The sequence below is a fragment of the Bombus terrestris genome, chromosome 13, assembly GCF_910591885.1.
Source record: "Bombus terrestris chromosome 13, iyBomTerr1.2, whole genome shotgun sequence".
NCBI classification, from domain to species: Eukaryota; Metazoa; Arthropoda; class Insecta; order Hymenoptera; family Apidae; genus Bombus; species Bombus terrestris.
Window position 1 is genome coordinate 4985882 of NC_063281.1, and position 18408 is coordinate 5004289.

General features: G+C 40.0%; 1 protein-coding gene across 5 annotated transcripts in view; it reads left to right on the top strand.

The window, feature by feature from the left end:
• The window catches only part of LOC100650146 (retinol dehydrogenase 12), a 33091-nt gene extending 28838 nt beyond the window's left edge, over positions 1-4253 (top strand). For 4 of the 5 annotated variants that reach the window (XM_048411576.1, XM_048411578.1, XM_048411579.1 and 1 more), the window contains 2 exons: positions 615-828; positions 4027-4253. In XM_048411576.1, the coding sequence (XP_048267533.1) occupies positions 615-828; positions 4027-4180 (368 nt within the window). In that variant the 3' untranslated portion in view covers positions 4181-4253. The remainder of the gene's footprint in view (positions 1-614; positions 829-4026) is intronic. The other variant, XM_048411577.1, reaches the window with a different exon arrangement.
• The last annotated feature ends 14155 nt before the right edge of the window (positions 4254-18408 follow it).

An 18408-nucleotide genomic window follows, 5' to 3' on the forward strand; every position in this document is an offset into this window, starting at 1 on the left:
TGAGGTTATGCGGCAGGGATCGGGTTGGGGTTAGTTGCGTAGGCTTTTCTTCTCTCTGGCGGATAGGAAACACTTGGGAAGATAGGAGCACGTTGTGTTCACTTTCGACGGTTGGGTAACACGTGTTGCTTTCGAACTTCACTGGGCACTAGAGACACGTCTGCACGCTTCGGCACTCGACAGCGAACTGTTTGCGAACACTTGGCCAGGTTTGTTGGATTCGCTTTCGACAGATGGTCGTCACGTGTTGTTTTGTGAACTTCACAGGGCACTGGACTCACGTCTGCACGCTTCAGCACTTACCAGCGAACTCCATTCGCATGATACACAAAGGATTATTGTTCGCGTGTGTTGAACTGCCGGTCGAAATAATTTTAGTTATCGAAACCTAGCTGACTGCTGATGTCCAGTGTCCTATTTCTACTTCTCTTTCCATCTGACAGAATCTTTTCGCACTTAGTGAGATTGTCACTATCCTTGTTCGGAGTTGTTTAAGCTTTAGTGTTATTCCTAAACATCTGAGCATTCTATTTGATGCATGCTTTGTCGAGTTTTGAATGTCCGCATATAATTACCAGTTCTGTTTATACTTATATCTTTTTACGCATTTTCAGCAGCTGAAATTCAAGGCATACACGTATATTCTTTACATCCTGGAGTAGTGAAAACAGAATTGTGTCGATATATGGATGCATCGTTTTTCCGAGGTATGACATCAATTGTAAGGTTGATCCAGCCTTTCATGAAAACTGCTGAACAGGGTGCTCAAACGACTTTATATTGTGCTGTAGACGAAAATGCAGGAAAAGAAAGTGGTCTATATTATGAGTAAGTTGGTTAGATACATGCAGGACATTTGCCCTTATAATGTGGTTTCGTATATCTTCACATATTGTCATATATACATATTTTATTTTTTTCATTATTTATTTATTCTTTGCTTTTCGGCTGTAAATGGCCTCCAGCTATTAGCCCAACAATCCTACATAATCTTTACCCAATACGACAATAATATATTTCTTTAACGCTTTACTACTTCTCTAGTCTTTATTATAATTAATTTAACCTATTTTATCTTATTGTTATTGCCTATTTTTCTTTGGTGCTGTTTTCTGCTCTTATCACCTTCTTCTCTCTTCTCTTTCTCTCAAAATCCTTTTCATTTCCCCCCGCCCCGCTGTCGCTTTATCCACAAAGTCTCCTCTACGTACCACCTCAAATTTCTGCCTCCGCAGCTCTCCGCCAGATATTCTATCGCCTCTTTCTATTTCCACGTATATTCCACATTCTTATTCTCATTTCTACATCCGAATCTTGCTGTCATGAATCTGTCCTTTCTCTTTGTCCTCTTTCTCTCAGATAACGCGGCATGCTTTCTGTCCTTATCTTCTTGTATGTGGTGTTATACCTTCACCCCTCTGTCTTTTTCTCTTTTTCCATCTCACCCTTTCCTCTCGTTTTCTCCCCATTCTGTCCAACTCCCAAAGACATTCCTCCACTAGATCTGATACCTGATATCTGACTGCCCTCTTTAGTACCTTGTCCATGATCTTCTCAATCTTGGTCTCCTTCACCAGGATGTAGTTTGGAGTTCCTCTATCCCAGTATACCCTTGATATATTTTTATCCTTCCAACCCTGTTTTTTTCGTAATATTACGTCTTTTTTATTGTTATCGTCGCCCTGTTATCTCTGTCCGTTTGTGTCTTTATATCTTGCAACTCGTCTTCAATATGACTCCCAAATTTTTACTTCTTTAGCCTCCTTCAACCTTTCTCCTGCTCAGTTTCATTCCTTCTCATATTTTTCCTTTTCCTTCCTCTTCTCTCGAACAATATAGCATCATCTTCGTTTTCTTCGTGCTCATTGTGAGTCCTTTCTTCTTCAGGTACTTTCTCAGTCTTCTGAACACACTTTTCACTCCTTCTAGCCATCGTCGGTATATCAGCCACGTAGGTTAATGGCCACATCTTTTCCCTTCTTATCTGTACCCTTCTCTCCCCTTTCTTTCTCAAAGCCTCCCCCATGTTCAACAGATATACGTTGAATAGCATGAGACTCTATCGTACGTCCCTTGTTGTCTCAAATTCCTGCATTTTTCCCTTTCCTGCCTTCATCATATCTTCGTCTCCTGGTAGATTTCCGTTACTTTTCGCCTTAAATTCCTTTGCATCTTTGCGTCCCAACCTCTCCTCCAATCTGCTTCTACCAAACCAATCAAAAGCCACCCTCAAATCTATAAAGCATGCATACAGCTTCTCCTCCTGCTCTCTTCTCTGTTAATTACACGATGTATCACGTATATCGCGTCCATCGTCTTTGGACCATGTTCCCTCTCCTATAAGCTTTCTCTCTATCTCTCTCTTTAGCCTTTCATTAAGGATGTTTGCGTATATTTTGTATGCTGTATAAAGCATGTACGAGTGTATGTATGTACGCTACTCTGTCTCTCCCGTTCTTTCCTTTTTGTATGTGAGGTAAATTATGTTCGTCCATTCCTTCGGTAACCTTCCCCCTTTCCAGATCTTGTTCAACTTTCTACAGAATTCTTCTCAAATCTTTCTCGGCATGAGTCTTCAGGTTTCGTTCTCAATTTTGCCTATGCCTTTGCTCTCTTCGACTCTCCAAGTGTCCTGATCGCTTCTTTCGTTTTGCTTTTCATTTCCTACTTTATCCTCTCCCATACTCTCAGCAGCCTTGCGAAGTATGCCTTCCACTTCTTTAGCCTGATGTTCTTGTCCATTCTTCCCTTCTTTTTCCTTTCCATTTTCCTATATTTTCAGTTTCTATATTCGTTTCTCTTGGTTGTAAACTCCTCTGTTAATCTTTTCGCTTCGAAACTTCCCAGTTCCTTTCTTAACTCTCTCTTTCTTTACTTCCATGTTTCTTTCCTTATTGACTCCCTGATTCTGTCCCTTTTCTCTTCCCTCTGTGGTAAAACTCTACCCCTTTCTCCGACTAGTCACTCCTTTTGATTTCCCTCCTTTATCTCTCCTGCCTCTCTGTTCCTTTTATTGCTCCTCCTAACTGTACGTGATTCGAGCCCATCCTTACTTCCTTGTTCGCTTGCTTTCTCATCTGCTATCACGTAGTCCACTATCCAGGCTTTTTGTTGAGACTTGTCCTTTGCTTTTCTTTCGTTTGCATTTCTCTTTCCCACTCTAGCATTGAAGTCTTTTCTTATCAGCAGCGATTCTTTCTCTTTCTCCTCTATGCCTTCCTCTATCGTTTTCATTGTTTCTTCCGTCTTCCGGCTGTACACCGTCACCACTCTTCAAATTTTCTTGTTGAACCTCCATATTCCTAAATATTCCATATTTTGATAATATTTTAATAAATATTCCATATTTTCTGTTTCTGTCAAGTGCTATCGCGTCGTCAGGACTATGCCTTTCCCTTCTGTTCTCCCTTACAGTCGAAATACACTACTTGGATCTTGTCGGTAGTTTATTATTTATGCTAGCCAGTCTTGCTCTTCTATCTGCTTCTCCGTGAGCTCTACCAGGTCGAAATCCTTCATCTCCATCTCCACACCTCTCCTCATTTACTCTCTTGGCCCGCCACATTCCATATCACATCTCCATTCCTCTCTTTCTTCTCTACCCGCCCCCGTTTCCCTCGCCACATGCCTCTTCTATCATGTCTTTCAGTTTTTCCTCCCTTTCATTCCAAATTATTCGTCGGAAATATTTATTACACGTTCTTGACTATTGAGCGCGGAATAAATTAAAATTCCAAATTCTAATTTGTATATTACCTTCTTAATGATTTAATATTCCAATTCAGAAATATCTTTCTTCACGATCGTCGTATTACCGAAAAAGAGTCCACGTAGTTCTTTTATGTGTTCCAGACGGAACCCATGCCAAAATTGTATAATAGCGTAAAAATAGGCCTATACTTATAAGAAGTTTCTAATTACAGAATTCTTATTTAGTACTTTATTATGGTAATTTGAATCTCTGAGAGGATATTGCCTTTCTTTGAAAATTTTTATTTAATTCTACAATATATATTTATCTTTTAGCAACTGCAGAACAGCAAGACCCTCGTCAAAGGCTTGTAACACTGAATTAGCAACCCGATTGTGGAAACGTAGTTGTGAATTGCTCGGTTTGCCATCGGAAGTAGGGTTTCAAGAACTACTAAAAACAATCAGTAATGAAGAAGTTGAACAATAAGAATATGTTTATAAAATTATATGTTTATACTACACTACATTAGCATTCTAATAAAAGTGAAAATTGTATACAAGATTGCTCTGCACTACACACATATATAGATATACACATGCGTATCCGTATCTTTGGGAAAAATTCATAATATATATATATATATATATATATATATGTATACGTTATTAAGCCACTAAAACACAAAGAAATAAATATATAGAATTACATTTCTACGAACCTAGAGAATTATATATGAAATCCACATTATGGAATATTCAACCAATTAACGATCCGAGAAACAATGAAAATAACAATACACGCACACATATACATATGCATATATATATTTTACATAATGAAAAATTACATTGTGAAATATATATATATACACATATTATTATATCTAATAATCTAATCTAATAAACATAAAGAAAGAAATGTACAAAACCACCTTGTGAAAATTACATTACTGAACATTCAAATAAACCAACTGAAGATTTAATATAATAACATATAATAATATAATAATATATATATATATAGATATGTGAAATATCAGCATTGTATATAACCAAAAACAATACAAATGTCACACAACTCCTTCAACAACTTCGATTCTTCGTTCCTGCCGACAACACCTCACACGATGATTGCGTCTTCTGGGGCCACTTACGGATTCTTTACAATCCTTCTTCTTCTTGCACTGAAATACCATATGCAGTGAATGAAACACGAAAGAAGCAGGATAAACTAAATAAAAGAAATTATAACAAGGTACACACCGAGACAGTCCGCATGGGAACCTCTGACAAAGATACCTCCGTATCTATCATTAAACGCATAATAATCAAGATGCACAAACCTCATCTGGAAGTCGACACCATTCACAGCGTGCCAATACAAGGGAAGAAAACGAATGAAATTGTATCTCGTGAAGACGTCTCACCACTTTCCATAGATCAGTAACTGGAGTTACACAACTAATAACCTAATAACAAGAAGGTAATATAAAATATACACGATTTAATATACAGCAAATATGGACATATAAATCCACAATGAGCAAAATATATCTTATATTGTCAAATAAAATCAAATCGTCAAAGGATCATCGGGACACGACGCCAACGAAGGTGCCACTGTGCCTATTTGGATGGAAAACCGCCCCTTCAGCATCATCCTTTGCACATATTCACACACGCACGTCGATCACGTCATCTCGTACCATTCACATATCTTCCTCCTCTTGCGCTAGAACAAATTCACAAGTTTAAGGAAACAAACAACATGCGAAACGAGATAGAATACTAAAAACACATACTCACACAGTTCGCACAGGCGCGGACGCTTTTGTGTCCATGACTCAACATAACCTGTAATCATCAAAATCCACGTTCTCTCATGGAAACTCTAAAAACCTGCAGTATTGCGATTCCCGCCGGAATGAACTGTCACGTGACTGTCATCCCATTGGGGATGTCATTATAAAAAGCGTAGCGACACAATTCAAAAGAGAGTAATCGTTATCAGTTAGAATATAGTCAGAGAGTAATCGTTACCAGTTAGAATATAGTCGGAGAGTAATCGTTACCAGTTAGAATATAGTCAGAGAGTGTTAGCGGGTCAGTTGAATAAAGGAATAGAGAGAGTAATTGTTAGCGGGTCAGTTGAATAAAAGAATAGAGTAAGATTAATTGTTAGCGTTCGGGAGAATTTAGTGAAAATAAAGAGAGTAATTGTTAGCGGGTCAGTTGAATAAAGGAATAGCAAAGAGTAATTGTTAGCGTTCAGTAGAATTTAGCGAAAATAGAATAGATTAATTGTTAGCGTTAGCGTTAGCGATTAATTGTTAGTGGTTCAGTTAAAATAAGAGAATAATCGGAATAATCGATATTAGTTGAATCGGTTCGTTTCGGTAGAATAAGCAGATAATTGATATTAGTCGTTCAATTGAATTTGAGTGAGTCTGATATCAGTTCGTTCAGTTGATTTAATTAGAATTTAAGTTAGGATTAGAGAATAATTGTTCGTTCCAGTTCGAGTTTAAGAATTACGAGATATAAATGTTATTAGTCAGTTCGAATTATAAAATAATTGTTATTAGTCAGTTAGAATTAAAACAATAGTTGGCTCAAGTTTTTGTGTTAGAATTTCGAATTGTTAAACACGTCCGGACACACTGTTGTTTACACTGTTCAAGTCAAATAAAGATTAAAACAAAAATTATAGAAGTGTCAATCTTTGTAAAACCGGAATCACCCCAGCGGAGGCCAACGTCAGGTGAGTCAACTTTTAATTATTATTAATAATTAATAATTAAAATAATAAATAATATCAATAATTAGTATAATTCGTCATTAATTCCGCCAGTAATAATTATTTATAATATAATTGTTTATTCCAAACAAACCTCTACCGTGCTAGTATTCCTGCGCATAGCAGGTTAGCCGAAACGTGGAGATCGTTGACCAGTGGCCTAAACTCCAATCCACCCTACCTAGTCTAACAAGAAATATCTAATTGAAACAGTCCTTAGACTGTTTCTGGTGGCAGCGACTACTACATTGCTTAAAATTTCAAAATTTGGATATTCAAACGTAACACTATTACGTTATAACGTATAACGTTGTATATTGTTACGTTATAACGTATAACGTTATACAGTATTACCATATAACGTATAACGTTATATAGTGTTACGTTATAACGTATAACGTTGTATAGTATTACCATATAACGTTTATCGATATAAACTATTACGTTATAACGTATAACGTTATATAGTATTGCGATATAACGTATAACGATATATACTATTACGTAATAACGTATAATGTTATACATTATTACGTAATATCGTATAACGTTATGTAGCTTTACCATATCACGTATAACGTTATATAGTATTACCATATCACGTATAACGTTATATACTATTACGTAATAACGTATAATGTTATACATTATTACGTAATATCGTATAACGTTATGTAGCTTTACCATATCACGTATAACGTTATATAGTATTACCATATCACGTATAACGTTATATACTATTACGTAATAACGTATAATGTTATACATTATTACGTAATATCGTATAACGTTATGTAGCTTTACCATATCACGTATAACGTTATATAGTATTACCATATCACGTATAACGTTATATATTATTACCATATAACGTATAACGATATATACTATTACGTAATATCGTATAACGTTATATAGTATTATCATATAACGTATAACGTTGTATACTATTACATAATAACGTATAACGTTATATATTATTACGTTATAACGTATAACGTTATATAGTATTACCATATAACGTGTAACGATATATAGTATTACGTAATAATGTATAACGTTGTATATTGTTACGTTATAACGTATAACGTTATATAGTACTACCACGTGACGTATAACGTTATATACTATGTTACGCTGCGCAACACATCTGCACTTCATCCCGCGCTGCTTGACAGCCAACGGTCTACGTGCCGTCCTTCGAACCTTCCATAGGCCTAAGGACCCACCATAATGTCGAAATCCTAACTGCATTTTTCTCACATATGGTTTTATTCAATCTGTTTGCCAGAAAAAACTTTCTAATTCCTGAACTGTTTTCAGCTGGGTTTTTAGAAGGGTCCTTGGGTTTATTACGTGTTCGTAAGAATTGCGGAGAAAGCAGGTAGTGGTCTAACTACAAAAGCGGAGATCCACCTAACGGAAAATCCGTGTCTCCCCATATACAATGTCGCCTAGGACCCAAGTTAGTAGGAGGCTTCTTCGTTCTATCTTCCTTTCCAACTTTGGTCATAACCAATCGGCATCGCGGATCGTTGCCCTCACTTTTCTAACTGAAAATGTAAGCAACGAATCCGCGTTCTTCGTTCAAAGGGCACTCCCATACCGAGCTTTCCTCCGTACTCACATTAGAATAAACTTTAGAGTTAGATTGTCTCTCATGGTGCCTAGAGTTCCTGCAATCCCTATAACTCTCACCGGTCCTATATCTCTCAGAGTCACGTCTTCTCTCACGGTGCTTAGAGTTCCTATAATCCGTATAGCCCTCACCGTTCCTGCATCTCTAAGAGTTTCATCAACTCTCACGGTGTCTAGAGATCCTGCAATCCCTATAACTCTCACCGTTCCTATATCTCTCAGAGTTTCCTACATCTCTCAAGGTGCCTACACGGCCTAGAGTCTCCTAAGGCTCTCACATTATCCAGAAGTCCGACAGCTCCTACAGCTCTCACGGGCCTAGAGCATACACAGCTCTCCTTCTCTCATCTAAGAATAATCCGTCTCTTCGTTATCTGTATCTTAATCAATGGCGTTACTACTTTGTGTGATTGTAAAAAGTCTTGGAAATATATATTTTTTATAACTCTGTGAATCACAGTGTTATACCAGAACAACTACCCCTATTATCCTAACCGAAATACGGGGTTCGAACTATTCGTGGTGTCGATTATTCTAATCGTAGCGGGAATTTACGACTCCCGTTGACGCGTATTCCAACGACCGCGTCTTCCCGCGATAGCTCGAAAATACACTTAATATAAATTTTATCGGTCTGATTATTTAATACTTTATCTAATTTCACAGTAACGTCATCGACCGCCGTTAGGCTTTTCCCCTTCTTTGTTCAAACTAATTGATAGTCGAAAACTAGTATCAAAGAAGTGTGAATTTAGTCTTAGTTTGTAGAAAACATAAAAATGGGAAAAATGGATATCGTATTAAATCGTTAAAGACGCCAATTTACGATAAAAATTCAGAAATTGTTCAATTTGATTTTGTTATAATGAAAAAACCACCTCCAGCTGCGTCAAAAAATCGTTACCGTTTGATTAACGTCCCGACACGTTGTTAAGTTATATAAGGAACACGCAAGTCGCGCGCGAGCTTTTTCGTGCTTGAACTCCCGGAGAGTGAACATCGGAGAGGAACTTAAACATAAGGTAAATAAAAAAAATATCAAATAATAACATTGAAACTAGTAATTTATAACGTCTAACCCATTAATTTACAACACTTGAGTAATTAATTTATAACATTTAAGCCATTAATTTATAACACATAAGCTATTAATTTATAACATTTAAGGAATTAATTTCTAACATTTAAGTTTTTAATTTATAACATTTAAGCCATTAATTTATAACATTTAAGCTATTAATTTATAACGTTCAAGCCATTAATTTACAACATCTAAGCCACTAATTTATACTTCTAGACCATTAATTTATGACATTTAAGCTATTTATTTATAACATTTAAGCTATTATTTTGCAACATCTAAGCCACTAATTTATAATATTTAAGCTATTAATTCATACATTTAAAACATTAATTTCTTACATTTAAGCCATTAATTTATACTTCTTGACCATTCATTTCTAACATTTAAACTGTTAATTTATAACACTTAAGCTATTAATTTATAACGTCCAAGCCATTAATTTACAACATCTAAGCCACTAATTTATACTTCTAGACCATTAATTTTTAACATTTAAACTCTTAATTTATAACATTTAAGCTATTAATTTGTAACTTATAAGATTTTAATTTACAATAATTGGACCTTTAAGTAACAACATTTAAAAATTTATTGTAACATTTAAATCATTAATTTACAACATCTGCCCTATTAATTAATAACAATTAAACAATTAATTTATTGCAATCAAACTATTAATTAACGACATTTTAACCATTACTTAAAAACAATTGTAGCATTCATTTGTAGTATCTAAGCCATTACTTAATAACAATTAGTTCATTAATTTGTAACAATCAAACCATTAATAAACAACTTTTAAGCTATTACTTAATAGCAATTAAAGCATTAATTTATAATATTTAAACCACTAATTTATAACATTTGAACAACGATATCATGGTAAAATCTGTTTCAGCACAATCGAGTTTAGATCATCCAAAACTGTCTCGATGATCTAGACCGGACTAATACCTCCCGATGGGTGGGACGTCGTGGGCAACCGCAGGGTACGGGCGCTTTGGCCTTAATTGTTCACAAGGTAAATACAGATGTAAAGTGCATTGTGATTCTATTCGGTACAATGATCCATCTTGGAACGAAAAATAAAAATCTCTTTTCTCTTCATCCTCTTGCTTACTACACAGAAAAAATTGTCCTCGTTATTTTTCGCTTCGCGGTCGCTTAATTCTTTCACACTGTCGCGTGGTATACTCCCATATCTCTTTACGCAGGCCCATGGTTAAGTAGAGACGGTACTCGATATTCTGCCAATAGGTTGAATATCGAGATCGATGTATAAAGTTAAATAACCCATGGGCGGGTCTCTTGCGTAGTCACCTCCTCGTGGTGAGACCTGGTAATTGGCATCGTTTTCCAAAAAATTAATCCGTTGATTAATCTTTGGAAAACGATGCCAAGCTAAGAACTACGCACCAGTCCGGTTTGGATCTCCAAATGCCGCCAAAAGAATTTTGGATGATCTGGACTGGACTGCAACGTGGGACACCGTTGGACACCGTTGGACATCGTTGGACACCGTTGGACAACGTTGGACATCGTTGGACACCGTTGGACAACGTTGGACATCGTTGGACACCGTTGGACGACGTTGGACACCGTTGGAAACCGTTGGACATCGTTGGACACCGGGGGACACCGTAGAATGCGTGCGTTTTAGCCTTAATTAATCGTAAGATAGATACCTATGTTAAGTGCATTGTGAGCTCATTCTTTACAGCGATACTTATCCATCTTGGAACGAAAAATTGTACCCGCGATTTGTAGGTTCGCGATCGCTCAGTTGTTTCAAACTGTCGCGTGACGTACTCGCTCGCGCGTATCCCGGGTACGTGCGGGTCAACGTGCACTGGAAAACTCTTTGGATTCGTAAGGCGGCCCAAGCACACCTCAGTCTTGGTGACTGCTCGACGACTGCTCGACGTTCGCACCGAATCGCGGGAGTTGTCGTCGCGCCGCTGATGCTTGCGAATCTGTTGGGGATTCAGTCGTGGATCTGCACTCCTGTCCGATTGGTACTTCGGTACTCGGGCAGGGACCTGTAATTTCACGTCCTCCGTAATTCTGTTCGGGCCCGCGGGGGTGGGCCCCACTGTTCAGTTGAGGTTTCTGCCTTCGTAATTCTGTTCAGCGGCCCCTCCCCGGGTTCCACATGTTCAGTTGGAGTGTGTTAAGTTGCCGGCCTATGTGCTGGATCCACGGCTGGATCACCAGCGGATCACTGGCATCATCGGTCGGCGCCATCGACCGCGACTCGTATAAGTTTCGAACGGCGAAGCAGGAATCGAGTTATGGTCAATACTTGGGCTTTCCGCTAATCCTTCGGGTTATCCGGTGCAACGGGGTACGTCGCATAAGTTCGTTAGTTCGTTCGCTAGCTTCATTTTCTTTCATTCGTTCCAAGTTAGATAAATGTGTCTTTGATACCGAATGCTGCCAGTAGGGGTACCAATTATTGTACAATATTTGTACTGATCTATGTAATCGGTGTGTGGGAGATAGCTGTGGCGTTATGTATGCTTTGCTCCACGTTTGTAAAGATTCATGTAAGCGCTGGGTTGGAAATATGTGTTTCGCAGTTAGGGTACGAAACAACTATTTCTTTACGCAGGCCCATGGTCAAGTAGAGTCGTAACTCGACATTCTGCCAATGGGTTGAATGTCGAGATGGATGTATAAAGATAAAGAAGCCATGGGCGGGTCTCTTGCGTAGTCACCTCCGCGTGGTGAGACCTGGTAATTGGCATCGTTTTCCAAAAAATTAATCAGTTGATTAATCTTTGGAAAACGATACCAAGCTAAGAACTACGCAGCAGTCCGGTTTGTATCTCCAAATGCCGCGAACAGAATTTTGGATGATACAGACTGGGCTGCACCGTAGGTCACCGTGGGACAACGTTGGACAACGTGGGACAACGTTGGACAACGTGGGACAACGTTGGAAAACGTTGGACAACGTGGGACAACGTGGGACAACGTTGGACAACGTGGGACGCCGCTGGAAACCGTAGAACACCGTTGGTCCAGTGTAGATCACCAAAAAACGCGAGAAGAATTTTGGATGATCTAGACTGGACTGCAACGTGGGACACCGTGGGATTCCATTTGTCCAGTGTGGATCTCCAAAAGCCGCGAAAAGAATTTTGGATGATCTACACTGGACTGCAACGTGGGACACCTTTGGTTCAGTTTGGATCTCCAAAAGCCGCGAAAAGAATTTTGGATGATCTACACTGGACTGCAACGTGGGACACCATTGGTTCAGTGTGGATCTCCAAATGCCGCGAAAAGAATTTTGGATGATCTACACTGGACTGCACCGTTGGACACCGTTGGACATCGTTGGACACCGTTGGTCCAGTGTAGATCACCAAAAAACGCGAAAAGAATTTTGGATGATCTACATTGGACTGCACCGTTGGACATCGCTGGACATCGTTGGACACCGTTGGACATCGTTGGACACCGTTGGACACCGTTGGACACCGTTGGACACCGTTGGACGACGTTGGACATCGTTGGACATCGTTGGACACCGTTGGACACCGTTGGACACCGTTGGACACCGTTGGACACCGTTGGACATCGTTGGACACCGTTGGACGACGTTGGACACCGTTGGACATCGTTGGACATCGTTGGACACCGTTGGACACAGGGGGACACCGTAGAATGCGAGCGTTTTAGGCTTAATTAATCGTAAGATGGATACCTATGTTAAGTTCATTGTGAGCTCATTCCGTACAACGATACTTATCCATCTTGGGACGAAAAAAGAAAAATCTCGTCTCTCTCCCGTCGCTTATCACACTGGAGAAATTGTACTCGCGATTTGTCGGTTCGCGATCACTCAGTTCTTTCAAACTGTCGCGTGGCGTACTCGCTCGCGCGTATCCCGGGTGCGTGCGGGTCAACGTGCACTAGATAACTTTTTGGATTCGTAAGACGGCACAAGGACATCTCACTCTTGGTGACTGCTCGACGTTTGCATCGCGTCACGGGTGTCACGTAAAAATAAAGAGAAATTTTATAAGGAAGAAGAAAACTTTATTTTTACTTCGTTTATACACTTATAAGACACTTCCGAGCTCTAGCTCTCATCGAGATAGACGAAACAATGATTATTAATTAAACCTCTTAACGCGGTGTCCATCATTCTTTGAAAGGTAGCGGGTGCGTTCTTGAGCCCGAATGGCATTCTGTTATAGTGAAAGTGCCCTTGTGGTGTGCTAAATGCGGTGTACTTCCTCGAATTCTCATCCATGGGTATTTGGTGGAATCCCGAGGATAAGTCTAAAGCGGAGAAATATTTTGCGTTCCCTAGTTGCGATATTATATCGTCAATGTCGGGTAATGGATATGCGTCTCGGTCCGTTAATTCGTTTAACTTCCGAAAGTCAATCACTATTCGCCACTTTTGTTTCCCCGACGCGTCGATTTTCTTTAGGACGACCCAGACGGGAGAGTTATAGGGAGAGTCGGAGGGTTCTATAATCTTTTTGTCTAACATTTCCGTCATTTGTTTGTTTATTTCGATTTTATGGTGTTCGGGAGGACGGTAGGATTTTACGTTGATGATTTTATCTTCTTTCAATGTAATGGAATGTTTAGCAAGAGATGTACACGGTAATGTTTCGCTGTCTAAATTAAATACATCCATGTAATACAGAAGAATCTTTTCTATAGGTTCTCTGAAAGGTTTTTCTATGTGCGATAGTCGAATCAAAGATTTGAATTTTTGGATTTGATCTATGGTATTTGTATTTTCGATAATGTTAGAAACTTGAATTGAGGACTTACCACCATTGATAAAGCACACTGGCGTTGGCTTCCCTTCGAGGTATACAATTTTTTGAATGGTTTCTCCTGGTGCAAGGGTTGTTTCTTGTTGCAGCAGAAGGGTGTTGTTATTTAATTTCAATGTTTCGTTGGAGAGTTCGAATCGATATTGATTCAAACCGGGTAAGCCTAATACGCCATCTTCTATAATTGGGAAATCGTCATCTATTAAAGAGAAGTCTATCTTTTTGTCGAACAAATTCAATTTGACTTTGGAATTAGATTCGTATTCGGAATGTCCCATGGAGAATTTCTTTGTGTCTGGTATTGTTGTCTTTCCTGGGTAGCAAGCACCTTTGTTTAAGCAAGTTGATTCCTGCCCCGGAGTCAACGAGAAATCGCAATCCTGGTCGTCCTGGTAATTGTAATAGTATTGTGGGTAATCTTCCTGAGGTAGCATTGTTAATTCTGATTGTTCTTGAACGTGGTTTATTCCTGGAGGGGCTTTTCTTTGAAGCGGTATCCGAAAATTTTGGCATTGATTGGGAAGGTGTCCCAATCGATTGCATTTGGGATATTTCGCTTAATGGTCTGTTCCCAAACTTCGTAAAATTATTCGTTCTTGGTAGAATAATTTGTGTGAGTGGAGTTTTATTATTTGTGTTACTTGTAATAGCGAGGCGATTGTCTACTGGATGAAAAGTCTGGTTACGATAAAATGGCGGGGCGGTTGTCTGTCGCGTCATTTGTCTGCGAGAGCTGTGCTCGCGAAAGTATCTTTCCATATTCATTGCTTTCCTTTCTGCTTCGATGAGATTTGGGGGGAGATTAACCATTAGCGTCTGCCCTATTTCTGGACGAAAGCCTCTTACATAGTCGGTCACAGAGTCCATGTATAGTTGCTCGTTCATCACCCGTCGAGTTAGTTCATCTCTATACTCGTTGGTAATGCTGTGTTGGAGTTTGTTAAAAACACTTCGAAATCTGATGTTATAGTTTTGCACGCTTTCGGTTAATCCTTGCCTCATACCTCTTAATTCGTCCTGTTGTTCTCTCACTGATACTTGCGCAGCTACATTACGTCTCAATGCTTCGTACAGAGATTCGAATTCGGTAATACGAATATTGCGGATTGCCATTGCGGCTTTTCCTACAATCTTCTCTATTTTAATCATTTTTAGTAATAGTGTTGGTTCGCTACACATTATTCTTACTTCTTGTATTTCATGAATAAAATCCTCCACGTCTATATCATCCTCTCCGTTTAATATCGGAATGCATTTTAATGCACTCTCAGCTTTTAGCTCTGGTTGCGTATATTGTTCAGGAAAAGTCCTTTCCCAGGATGGTTGAGGTGGTGTTTGAAGTAATGGGCGAGGTTCTCGAAGGACCGATTGATCTTTAGCGGTGTGGGTTACTTCGTCTACGGTTATTAGGGAACTGGCCTCCGATACATTTCCCGTTTTTGTGTTTGCTACAACTTCATCCACACGCAGTGTAAGCATACTCATTTGTTGGGTCAGTCTCTCATTTTGCTTCTGCATTGCATCAAGTAAAGCTTTAACTGTTGGGTCTATTCCGCTGTTAGTTAAAGCGGCGCTAACAGTTTCGGTTTTGTCTTCTCGTGGCGTTGCCATTGTTATACTAATTGTGCTGTCTGTTCTCGATCTGTATTTGACAAAAGAATCCAGGGCTTGCTCACCTTGATCGTTTAACCCGTAGGAAAGGTTCCGTTGCGGTGTTCCTTTGTCGAAACGTCGAAAGTGTCTGCTCTGTTACAGTGGTCCACTGATCCTCAATCTTCAAAGTTGACCGTAGCCCGAAATGCGTAATTTCGTTTTCTTGAAGTTGATGGATCCTGGCAGGATCGCCAAAATGTCACGTAAAAATAAAGAGAAATTTTATAAGGAAGAAGAAAACTTTATTTTTACTTCGTTTATACACTTATAAGACACTTGGACTTTTTCATCTTGGTTTTTTTCAACGGGCCTATCACATCCATAGCGATTTTGTCGTTAGATTCTAACGGGGTGTCGGTTATCTGTGGTTCCCCCTTTCCTCTTATCCGAGTAGTCTTTGATGTTTGACATGTCGCGCAAGTTCCTATTCTGCCTTTTATTCTGTCTATTAGGTGTGGGATATCATATTTGCCTCGGATTCTGTCGTACGTCTTTTGTATTCCGGGATGTCCTACCAAGTCATGATTTTCTTTTAGTACTTGTTCTATTTCCTCTTCGCTCAAACTCTGTATTGGTTCGTAAGCAAATTCTAGGAAAACAGGCGAAACAGGAATCGAGTTATGGTCAATACTTGGGCTGTCCGCTAATCCTTCGGGTTATCCGGAGCACGGGGGTACGTCGCGTAAGTTTGTTAGTTCGTTCGTTAGCTTCATTTTCTTTTTTTCGTTCCAAGTTAGATAAATGTGTCTTTGATACCGAATGCTGCCAGTAGGGATACCAATTATTGTACAATATTTGTACTGATCTATGTAATCGGTGTGTGGGAGATAGCTGTGGCGTTATGTATGCTTTGCTCCACGTTTGTAAAGATTCATGTAAGCGCTGCGTTGGAAATATGTGTTTCGCAGTTAGGGTACGAAACAACTGTTTCTTTACGCAGGCCCATGGTCAAGTAGAGTCGTAACTCGACATTCTGCCAATGGGTTGAATGTCGAGATGGATGTATAAAGTTAAATAACCCATGGGCGGGTCTCTTGCGCAGTCACCTCCACGTAGTGAGACCTTGTAATTGGCATCGTTTTCCAAAAAATTAATCCGTTGATTAATCTTTGGAAAACGATGCCAAGCTAAGAACTACGCACCAGTCCGGTTTGGATCTCCAAATGCCGCTAAAAGCATTTTGGATGATCTGGACTGGACTTCAACGTTGGACAACGTTGGACATCGTTGGACATCGTTGGACACCGTAGAATGCGTGCGTTTTAGGCTTAATTAATCGTAAGATAGATACATATGTTAAGTGCATTGTGAGCTCATTCTGTACAACGATACTTATCCATCTTGGAACGAAAAATTGTACCCGCGATTTGTCGGTTCGCGATCACTCAGTTGTTTCAAACTGTCGCGTGACGTACTCGCTCGTGCGTATTCCGGGTACGCGCGGGTCAACGTGCACTGGACAACTCTTGGGATTCGTAAGGCGGCCCAAGCACACCTCAGTCTTTGTAACTGCTCGACGACTGCTCGACGTTCGCACCGGATCGCGGGAGTTGTCGTCGCGCCGCTGATGCTTGCGAATCTGTTGGGGATTCAGTCGTGGATCTGCACTCCTGTCCGATTGGTACTTCGGTACTCGGGCAGGGACCTGTAATTTCACGTCCTCCGTAATTCTGTTCGGGCCCGCGGGGGTGGGCCCCACTGTTCAGTTGAGGCTTCTGCCTTCGTAATTCTGTTCAGCGGCCCCTCCCCGGGTTCCACATGTTCAGTTGGAGTGTGTTATGTTGCCGGCCTATGTGCTGGATCCACGGCTGGATCACCAGCGGATCACTGGCATCATCGGTCGGCGCCATCGACCGCGACTCGTATAAGTTTCGAACGGCGAAGCAGGAATCGAGTTATGGTCAATACTTGGGCTTTCCGCTAATCCTTCGGGTTATCCGGTGCACCGGGGTACGTCGCATAAGTTCGTTAGTTCGTTCGTTAGCTTCATTTTCTTTCATTCGTTCCAAGTTAGATAAATGTGTCTTTGATACCGAATGCTGCCAGTAGGGGTACCAATTATTGTACAATATTTGTACTGATCTATGTAATCGGTGTGTGGGAGGTAGCTGTGGCGTTATGTATGCTTTGCTCCACGTTTGTAAAGATTCATGTAAGCGCTGCGTTGGAAATATGTGTTTCGCAGTTAGGGTACGAAACAACTATTTCTTTACGCAGGCCCATGGTCAAGTAGAGTCGTAACTCGACATTCTGCCGATGGGTTGAATGTCGAGATGGATGTATAAAGTTAAATAACCCATGGGCGGGTCTCCTGCGCAGTCACCTCCACGTAGTGAGACCTGGTAATTGGCATCGTTTTCCAAAAAATTACTCAGTTGATTAATCTTTGGAAAACGATACCAAGCTAAGAACTACGCAGCAGTCCGGTTTGGATCTCCAAATGCCGCTAAAAGCATTTTGGATGATCTGGACTGGACTTCAACGTTGGACAACGTTGGACATCGTTGGACATCGTTGGACACCGTAGAATGCGTGCGTTTTAGGCTTAATTAATCGTAAGATAGATACATATGTTAAGTGCATTGTGAGCTCATTCTGTACAACGATACTTATCCATCTTGGAACGAAAAATTGTACCCGCGATTTGTCGGTTCGCGATCACTCAGTTCTTTCAAACTGTCGCGTGGCGTACTCGCTCGCGCGTATCCCGGGTACGTGCGGGTCAACGTGCACTGGAA